This window comes from Aegilops tauschii, chromosome 4 (genome assembly GCF_002575655.3).
Source record: "Aegilops tauschii subsp. strangulata cultivar AL8/78 chromosome 4, Aet v6.0, whole genome shotgun sequence".
Lineage (NCBI taxonomy): Eukaryota > Viridiplantae > Streptophyta > Magnoliopsida > Poales > Poaceae > Aegilops > Aegilops tauschii.
Window position 1 is genome coordinate 93,731,111 of NC_053038.3, and position 10,646 is coordinate 93,741,756.

General features: G+C 48.6%; 1 protein-coding gene across 1 annotated transcript; it reads right to left on the minus strand.

Annotated features, from left to right (window-relative positions):
- Positions 1 to 2,990: 2,990 nt before the first annotated feature.
- LOC109781904 (exocyst complex component EXO70C2-like) lies at positions 2,991 to 6,015 on the minus strand. The gene has a single exon (XM_020340493.4). It carries the CDS (start codon positions 5,371 to 5,373, stop codon positions 3,241 to 3,243), a length of 2,133 nt encoding a protein of 710 aa, XP_020196082.1. The 5' UTR covers positions 5,374 to 6,015; the 3' UTR covers positions 2,991 to 3,240.
- Positions 6,016 to 10,646: the final 4,631 nt, after the last annotated feature.

Genomic DNA, 10,646 nt, shown 5'->3' on the forward strand with positions numbered 1-10,646 from the left:
TATGCTGACGATACGATCATTCTTGTGGAGAATAATGACTTGGGTATTACAAATCATAAGTTCCTGCTGCTCTGTTCTGAACTTCTCTCTGGGCTTACGATCAAATTTTCCAAAAGTGAAGTTATTCTCACTGGTTGCTCTTGTTGGTAAACGTAGTAGAAAAAAAAAGATCTACAAACACCCAGGAATAATATGAAGGTGCATTAGGGGATTGGGTCATGATCGTTACCAACTCCGAGTTTGTAACGGAAATAGACGAGTCGGTGCAGACCGTGCTTGGAGTCCCTCAAACCATCGATGAACGATTCCTCGAACCGCCCCCGAATGATCCCTCAAACCAAAGACCGAAAGCATCACCTCTCTACAGTTTGCAAGCGTACGGTCTTCACAATCCGGCAGCGCTTCGTCGTACATAACTAATCGCCACTGGACAATTAGAGGAGAATATTAGAGACACTCGGGGCTACTAATTACGAGGATTAGAGGAACTAGAACTAGCTCCAATTATCTCAATTAGAACTAGTAGTATTGGGCTAGAGGAGGCACCTAAAACTTGTATACCTAAAAGGGCCAACACCTCATGTATATATAGGTTAGAGCGGAGAGGAGGGGCTGCCACCAAGGAGGGAAAACCCCTCCTTGGTGCGCCGGCCAAGGGGGAGGAGTAGGACTCACCCCCACTCCAATTCGGCCTCCCCACTTGGAAAAGTGGGGAGCCTTCCCTATTGAGCCCTGATGGCCCAAGATTCCTTCCACCACTTGGCCTTTTAAGGCCCATTGATATTAAATTAAATATAAAATCCCTCTAACAATTATTAGAGCTTATTATATATACTATAACATCTCTGAAAATATTTTCCACCTATATATTATTTATCGGTAATACCCGGTATTGCCCGATAAACTCCGAAACCCTTTCGGTGGCCCCGAAATGCTTTCGGTTCCTCTCGAAACTATTTCAAATATTAATGAAACAATTCCACAAATAAATCCTTGATACTCTTGTCCTACAAACACTCAGCATATCATGACTCCTTAAGCTTGTGACCCTGTAGGTTCGGTAAACCATAGACATGAATGAAACTTCTTCGTGCAATGACCGATAGCGGAACCGTGGACATCCATACCGATCCCTATGATTACATGAATGACATTCGAGTGAACCTTTGGTTACCATGTGATATTCACTTTGCTTCGTGATACTTCAGAAAACCCGAGGTGAGATATATCGGTATCCTTTTGAGTCGTACACATGCTCACTATACTGGTCTCCTCGTTGTCAATTTTGTTCTTGTTTCTCGTTGTCATGTTCTGGTATCCCCGTGACGAAGTCACCTGTGTCTGGCCAGACAATGATGGATGTCGTCACACCGAGACGGCCCTAATAATATCTTTCCATCGTCGGAGGAGCAAATTCCACTCTCGAGCTACCGTGTCCCTTGTCAAACTTTCCGATGAACCTATAAGTTGTCGTTATGATCACCAAGTTACTATTGATGTTTGAGCAACCCAAAAGCTCATCTTACGGCAATAAGTGACTATGATACTCTAATGGTCGAAGGAACTAAAATCACAAATTAACACTTCGTGTTATAACAATTGACTCATGACGATATTATCTCAAAGTATAACAAACAAGTTTGGATCGGTTCAATATGATTATTCTTCTAAGGACATACTCTTGATGTTGTTTGGAGACTATCATTACACTTAACGATATCTCAACATCCGAAAAACATGATCATCAACAACACTTGAGCTAGTCTTAGAGGCGGGACTAGGAATCTTATTTTACCATTATCGTTCTACACTTGCATATGAGTTTTCCACTGCGTCGCATATTTCAGGATCATAACAGTTATAGTATAGAATATAAACTCTAAATTATGAATACGGAAATATAATAATACAATATTATTGCCTCTAGGGTATACTTCAAACAACTCTGCGCTGAAGGAGCGTCGTGTGGTGAATCTTTTTAATCGCAAACTTGCTTCGTTCCCTTTTGTGCACCTTGGGATCCCAAATTCTCCTTAAAAAATTTGTATGAAATACGCTGCTCCTTCGGTCCTTCAAGTTGGCAATCGGGTCACACCTAGGTGTGGGCGTTATAATTCGACGGCTGGCAGGGTCTGGCTCATGAATGCATGTCTATCCTTTCTACCTATGTTCTTGATGGGCTTCTATCGTCTTCCTGTGGGAGCCCACGCTGGGTATGACAAGAATCGTAGTGGTTTCCATTGGAATTCGACGGAGAACAAGAAGAAATACCGATTTGTTAAATGGAAGATTTCGTGCAGGGCTAAGAACCTTGGTGGTTTGGGAGATCATAGATTAAGGAGTGCGACAAGGAGCCTACTGATGCACCGATGCATTTATCTTGCGTGTGCGTACCACAACATCTTCGCTATCTCGTCAAGATCATGCGCCTACGTCTTAGGGAGGATTGTGGCTCTCCTCAGTGGCTGCCTTCGTCTCATTCTGTTTTCCTTTTGCTGGTTGTTTCCTGGGGTGCATGCCAAGTATTGAAACTTATTGCTGCGGTGGCAGTCTTCATTACTTTACTTTGTATCCTCTTTTTCTGGGCGTTTGTGGGATGTTGTAAACTTATGCGTGCTTGTTGGCTTTATTTATGAAGTCGGGACATCAGTAATGGCTGTATTTGTTATTATGCTTTTTATATGTATATTAGATAGATAGAAAGGAACATCTCCATCGTGAGATGCACGTAGCTAGGATTATTTGGCTGAATTGTATATTTGGTGTCCCATGCCGCTTCTCATGCCATGAAAATGAATTATAGAAAAGAGGAAGTCAAACGAATCATGCAGTACAGAACAACGTGAGCTCCATATGCAGCAGTCAGTGTGCTCTGCGCGCCAGCCCTCCATGATGGGATCAAGATCCCGCTATTATTATTCTCAGGAACTGCAGGATTCCTGAGACATGCATGCAACGTCGCGTATAGAAAATGCGATTAGACACAGAAGAATCAAGAATCAAGAGAGTTACTATATATAAACAGGTAATTAATTAACACGCATGAACGCTCGGATCGATCAACGGATACACACGCACACACACATCTATCTGTCCGCCGCGACCGAGGCGAGGATTGATCACTCGACGCGGTGAAAAAAAGCAGAGCAAAATCGTAAGAAGAGCAGTGGAGGTACATTTTGTCGCCGGAATCGAGAACGGAGGGCGGCCGCTGCCCGATGAATGGATTCGGTTCGTCGGTTAATTTCTTCTCCTTGACATGGACCCGGCGCTGCCCTCAAAGAGCTCCTCGATGATGCCCTCGAGGTCGTCCGCGCTCAACTTGATGTACTTCTCCGTCTGCCTCCCCGCGGTGAAGTGCTGCGCGAAGCGGCCGAGGAAGGACCGGTACGCCGGCACCACGACGGCGGTGATGGATACCCGGAGCTCCGACTGCAGCTGCTCGTCGCTCACCACCCATGCGCCCTGCGTCCGCTGGATCTCGTCCATGGCGGCGTTGAACTGCTTGAACCGCTCCTTGAGCACCGGCTTCTGCACGTGCCCCTTCACCGTGATCCCGCCGTCGTCGCGGAGCACGTTCAGCACGCGGCCCCACGTCTCGCGCTGGTAGTTCTTGTGGTACTGCCGGAGGTCCGTCGACCGCTTCCTCGCCCACGCCTCGCCGACCACCGCGTTGATCTCCGGCGAGCCCCGGATCTTCTGCAGCATGTACCGCCCGTTGTTCATCAGGAAGATGCTGCTCAGCGCCAGGTCCTTGTACAGCTTCGACTTGGCCTCCAGGCTCCCGTGGAGGAGCTCCATCACCTCCATCAGCTGCGCCGCGAACGGGTTGCTCTCGCCTTCGTGCCCGGGGGAGTCGTCGGCGTCCGGCCGGTGGAACTCCCGGAACACCTGCTCCAGCGTGTTCTTGTATTCGCACGCATACTTGAGGTAGTTCATCAGGTAGCGTGTCAGCGGGTGCACCGCTCCGCCGGGGACCGGCTGTTTCCCGGCGTCCGCACGGATGGAGCTCTCAAGGTCGCAGAAGATGGCGGCGGCCGACTCGCCTAGGCGGGACCGCACAGACGCGAGCTCGGACTTGAGGTCGGCCAGTGCTTCGGCGCCGCTGCTGTTCTCGCCGCCTTCGGCTTTGTTCGTGGAGATGAAGCCGTCGACGACGGGGGCTCCATCGCGGATAGCCTCGTACATGTCGAGCACCTTGAAGAGCTTCTCGGCGGCGCGCTTGGTCATAGCCACGGCCTCCGTGAAATTGAACATCTGGAGCATGGCGCAGCGGGCCAGGTCCGCGAAGATATCGCGGCCAAGGCCGGCGTTGCGGCCAACGAAGACACGGACGCAGAGGTCGTGCTCGGCGGAGAGGCCGGCGTTGAGGATGTGCCGGTACGCCTTAATCCACGTCCCGATCTCCGACTCGAGCCCCTCCCATGCCATCCTCACCACATCGTCAATGCTCGCCTTCTCGTACCCGAGGCTTTGCATCGTGGCGTCCAGCGCGTTCCTGCGTGCCACGAGGAACACCTGTGTGCACTCCGTCTCGTAGCCCGCGGTGATCATGACCTCGGCCATGGCGCGGAGATGGTCCACGGTCTCCGCGGGGAACGGCTGGGACTGGGAGGCGTCGTCGCCTGCACTGCCGCCCTCAGTGGGAGGAACGACGGACCGATCTGGGTCGCCACCTTGCCCGAACGACGGCGGGCGCTTCATGGACTTGGCGGTAGCGCTGCCGGACTCGCTGGCCTTGTGCGTTTTGGCGAGGCAGGGGTCCTCGAGCAGCGCGTGGAGCTCGTCCTCGAGGAACGTCATGGAGCGGTGGAGCACGCCGGTGACGCGGTGCACGCCGATGGTGTACTTGACGGCCCCCTCCGTGCCATTGCCGCCACCGGTGGCCGTGAGCGCGGATGCGAGCGTGACGATGCGCTTGATCGCGGCGAGGAGAAGCGGCTGCTCGCCGCCCTCCCCCAGCGCCCACTTACCCTCCTCTCCCTCCGACTGCGCTATCTCCACCTCCACGGCGGAGGCGAACCTGTCGAGCGTCACCTCCGAGATGCTCAGCGGGGCGTCCCCGTCCCGGCTTGCGAGGAAGGCGTCGACCTCCGCCGAGAGCTCGGCGAGGTCCGGCTCCTCATGCGGCGGCGGCTCGGGCGTCTCGCCGACCCCGGAGCCGTCCGCGGGGCCACCCTCTCCGCCACCCGCCGCCGCCTTCTTATCGCCGGCGGCTTCGGCGGCATCCTTCTTGGCGCGCTCGATGTGCTCGTTTAGCTTGATGGCGCCGAGGGAGAGGTTGCGGCCGAGCTTCTCCTCGCGGATGGTGGCCTGAGAGAAGCTGCTCGACTTCTGCGGCAGCATCGCGATTGGTATCGGTATCCTCTCCATTTCTCGCGGCTAACAGCAACGGAAGCCGAGGTCCGAGCAATGGCGGATGCCCCTGCGCGCGCAAAACGCCTCGATAGTTTGGGCGTGCAATGGCTCGTGGGGCGAGCAATGGCGGAGAGAGAGGGAGAAGAGAGAGGATAGGGAATGGAGGAGGTGTCAGGGGTGGCCCGAAGTTGAGGGATGCATGTTTTGAAAGAGTCTCCCTCTCCATCTTCTTTTAGCTTTGCACAGTTTGCTAAAGAAAGCAGAGGCGTTGGTTAATTGTTTGTCATTGCATTTTTTTTCGTTTTTAGGGCTTTTTTTGTTTGTTTTTTATTTTGTGGGGAGTTTTTTTTCTTTCCCTAGGAACGGTAGTGTTCAGATGATGGATGAAGTTGCGCGCGTCGTCGACCGCCTCCGTGGCGGTCAGATCTGTTTTTGATCGAACGGTTCGCAACCATCTTCACGGCTTTGCAACTTGGCCTCCATTATAATCCAATTTAACCACAACAAGTGGCCTGCTGCAGACCCCGAGGCGTCGCCTGTTCGCCCAAGACGAGCTGGATCATGAACGCCGCCACGTGCTCGCACCGCCGTTGTGACCCCGGGCACCCGTCTCCTCCTCCTCTTCTCTTAATGGAGAAGCAGTGCGGTCCTACATAAACAAACTAGCCATGCTGCACTGGCACGCACCGCAGCGGCCATGGCCAGCCGAACGCATTGACATAATCAAGGAGTGTGCAGACGTGGCTGGGACGCACACGCATGGTGCGGAGTGAAGCAAGAAGGGGACGACCCGACCTTGAGCTTGTCCATGTCCATGGCCATGGTGTCCGGGCTTGGATGTGCAAGTCCTTATTTGCTGCAAGGGTCTTGATGTGGCTTTTGCAGTAGCAGAGACAACCTAAGGTGGTGCTCGTCGGCGGCAATGTAGATGAGCTTTTGCAACAGCGGCAGCGAATGACAACTATGCTCAATGGCGGTGACTTCGCCTCTATTGTAAAGAATGATTTTTGCAATATCAGCTATATTGCAAAGTGGTGCTGAACGGGCGACGTTTTTGCAACATCACCTTCGTTGCAAATGTTTTTGCAGCATCATCTATGTTGCAAAGTTCTCCGCAACATCACATCCGTTGGAAATGCTTTTGCAACATCACCTATGTTGCAAAGTTCTTCGTAACATCACCTTTGTTGCGATGGTGAAGGGTGTCGTTGGATAACGTCAGGACAGCTCGCGACTCGACGGATCCGCCTAGCACGCCCCATAGACGAATAGATCACTTTGTTACTGGTTCGGTTCATTCCAGTCCAACACATGAGTGAAATTAGAGAAAATATTCCGGGTGGATAAATTAGACATAAGCAGGACATAATTTTTAGGCAACATAGTCATACTAATCAAGTACATAAATGCTACTTCAGGCATAATTTTACTAATTGTAACGTTTTTGGCAAGGCTCAATATAACATTTTACATACAGAGGGCGCACCATATAAATATGAATAACTTAAGAGTGAATTTCAAAATTTACCCACAAGTTGTACGTTTGTGACATATATTACCACATTTTCTATCTTCTATATCTAAATAGCTAGCCCCCACTAACTATTTCTCTCAAACGCAAGCATGCCACATCATCGCACAACATGCATGAGAAAAGGCCCACCCGGCCACCCCCACTACCATAGTCTCTCAACATGCAAGCATGCCACTTCATCATGACATGCATGGAAAAATACCCATGTCAATATGCAAACATACATGAGAATTTTCATTCTATTATGGTATATATGTTTAAAAAATATTTAACAACTATATACTAATCAAATACAATAAATTATATGTATTTTTCGTTTTAGCCTTTTATATTATTACTTCAAATATTCATGTTTCATACAATGAATTGCATTGAAATATGTTGTAAAATATTCCCGCAACAACGTGCGAGGTGTCATCTAGTTTAATGAAAATTCTCAATTTATATTCAATTTAGGCAACTTTGTCACTTTTTACCACATTTTAGTTTTCCCCTGGTTTTGATGCTGGCTACACATTCCACTTCCGCGGTTCTTTTTTTCCTTGGGTTTTGTTTTTATACTGTAGCGAACCGATCCACTCCAGCTGAATCGAACTGACCTAGTCGAACCTACCGTACTCATGTGGACGCGCACGAGCTTGTCCAAACCAACGCAGGCGCTCTCTCTTTGGAAATTACCAGTTCCACGTAAAGTTCAGATTTTCTGTCGGAGAGTGTTACGAGGGATCATCCTGCTAAGAGCCATCCTAACTAATATGCATGTTGGCTCAAATGACGCCTGTCCAATCTGCCACCAAGGCACGACATCTGGCACCTCTTGTTCCAGTGCGTGCATCCGAGGAACTTGTGGACCAGACTGGGTATGATGGACATCATTGACCACTCACTGTCAGTGGATAGATCCGGTTCGGTTATTTTTGAGCATTTACTTTCACTACGGGACAACCATTTGCTTATACACCAAGTATAAATTTTAAAGAAGCTCTTATAGTGGGAGGCTAATATCTTTGGTGGATTGGGAGGCAAGTGACACATAATGAACCGATGCCACCTTCATGGAGATGGCCGATCTCAGTTCTTTCTATAGCAAGAAACTTCCAGGCCGCTACAACAAGACCGCATGATATGCCTCAAACAAAATGGTGCAAGCCAGACCCAAGATTTACAAAATTAAACGTTGAAGTTGCTTTCTTTGGAGATTAAGGAAGTGGTGCGATAGATGTTGTCCTCAAAGATGATAGGGGTCAGTTTATCACCGCACAATGTAAGATCATTCCAGTTCCAGCCGGTGCAGCTACCATGGAAGCGACGGCTACGAGAGATGGCTTGGCATTTGTCAACTCTCTTGGTTTCAATCGGATTGAAGCGGAGTTAGATTCACTTCAAGTAATTAATTTTTGTTCTGGTCATACAAGATTCTGGAATGAAGATGCAGCACAATTTGCAGAATGTGTGGACATAGGTAGTGCAATTGGGAAGGTCATGTTTAAGCATTGTTTTCGTTCATGTAATCAAGCGGCTTATGTGCTAGCTAACTATACTTTTTATAATAAGTCTACTATTACTTGGTTGGACGAGCCTCTTGACTTTTTGTCGGCCAGCTCATAGACGATGTAAACGTTTTTGTGATTCAATAAAGCTAGCCATGATGGCCTTCTCTAAAAAAATACAGGCGCTCCTGCTACTTGTGAGCTGCACTGGGATTTCCTCGAAGAGGAGAGGATGATGCAGTACAATAGAGATAAGTATTCCTCTCAGTTAAGAACCAAGATTATCAATTCAGTAGGAGAACCACGCGAAACGTCGTGAACAACACCTACACACCAAAGAACAAATACTTGCACCCAACGCAAACAAGGGGGTTGTCAATCCCCTCGGCGGTTAATTGCAACGGTCAAATTTGGATGGTAGATAGATAAACAAAAAACACAAAAAGAACGTTAAATAAATTGCAGCAAGGTATTTTTGGATTTTAATATATGGTAAAGGTAGATTCGGGGGCCATAGTTTTCACTAGAGGCTTCTCTCTTGAACAAAAAGCATACGATGGGTAAACAAATTACTGTTGGGGAATTGATAGAAAAGCGCATGGTTATGACGATGTTCAAGGCAATGATCATGTATATAGGCATCATGTCCGAGACAAGTAGACCGACTCCTGCCCGCATCTACTACTATTACTCCACACATCATCTGCTATCCAACATGCATCTAGAGTAAGTTCATAAAGAACGGAATAACTGAAGGAAATATGCCGTAGAGGCAATAATAAAGTTGTTATTTATATTTCCTTATATCATGATAAATGTTTATTATTCATGCAAGGATTGTATTAACCGGAAACTTGATACATGTGTGGATACATAGACAAAACACAGTGTCCCTAGTAAGCCTCTACTAGACTAGCTCGTTAATCAAAGATGGTTAAGTTTCCTAGCCATAGACATGAGTTGTAATTTGATGAACGGGATCACATCATTAGGAGAATGATGTGATGGACAAGACCCATCCGTTAACTTAGCATAATGATCGTTAAGTTTTATTGCTATTGCTTTCTTCATGTCAAATACATATTCCTTCGACTATGAGATTATGCAACTCCCAGATACCGGAGGAATACCTTGTGTGCTATCAAACGTCACAACGTAACTGGGTGATTATAAAGATGCTCTACAGGTATCTCCGAAGGTATTTATTGGGTTGGCATAGATCGAGATTAGGATTTGTCACTCCGAGTATCAGAGAGGTATCTCTGGGCCCTCTCGGTAATGCACATCATGATAAGCCTTGCAATAAATGTGACTAATGAGTTAGTTGCATGATGATGCATTATGGAACGAGTAAAGAGATTTGCCGGTAACGAGATTGAACTAGGTATGAAGATACCGACGATCGAATCTCGGGCAAGTAACATACTGATGACAAAGGGAATAACGTATGTTGTCATTACGGTACGACCAATAAAGATCTTCGTAGAATATGTAGGAACCAATATGAGCATCCAGGTTCCGCTGTTGGTTATTGACCGGAGAGGTGTCTTGGTCATGTCTACATAGTTCTCAAACCTGTAGGGTCCGCACGCTTAACGTTTGATGACGATTTTGTATTATATGAGTTATGTGATTTGGTGACCGAATGTTGTTCGGAGTCCCGGATGAGATCGGACATGGCGAGGAGTCTCGAAATGGTTGAGAGGTAAAGATTCATATATAGGACGATAGTATTCGGACACCGGAAGTGTTCCGGGGGTACCGGGTACGTATCGGGTCACCGGAAGGGGTTCCGGGCAACTCCCGGCAAACCAGCCTAATGGCCCAAGAGAGGGACATACCAGCCCCTAAGGGGCTGGTGCGCCCCCTATAGGCCGAAATGGGAGGAATAGGAAAGGAGGAAAGGGAGAAGGAAAGGGGAGGATTCGGCCTCCCCCCTCTCTTTCCTTCCCCCTTCGATGGATATGGAAGGAGGGACGCCGACTTGGAGGAGGCGCCCAAGTAGGATCCCTCCTACTTGGGGCACTCCTTGCTGCTCCCCTCCCTCTCCCACCTATATATATGTGGGGGGGGGCACCGCTAGAACACACAACCTTGATTCCTAGCTGTGTGCGGCGCCCCCCTCCACAGTTTACGCCTCCGGCCATATTGTCATAGTGCTTAGACGAAGCCCTGCGCGGATCACTTCACCATCACCGTCACCACGCCGTCATGCTGACGAAACTCTCCCTCAACACTTTGCTGGATCAAGAGTTCGAGGGACG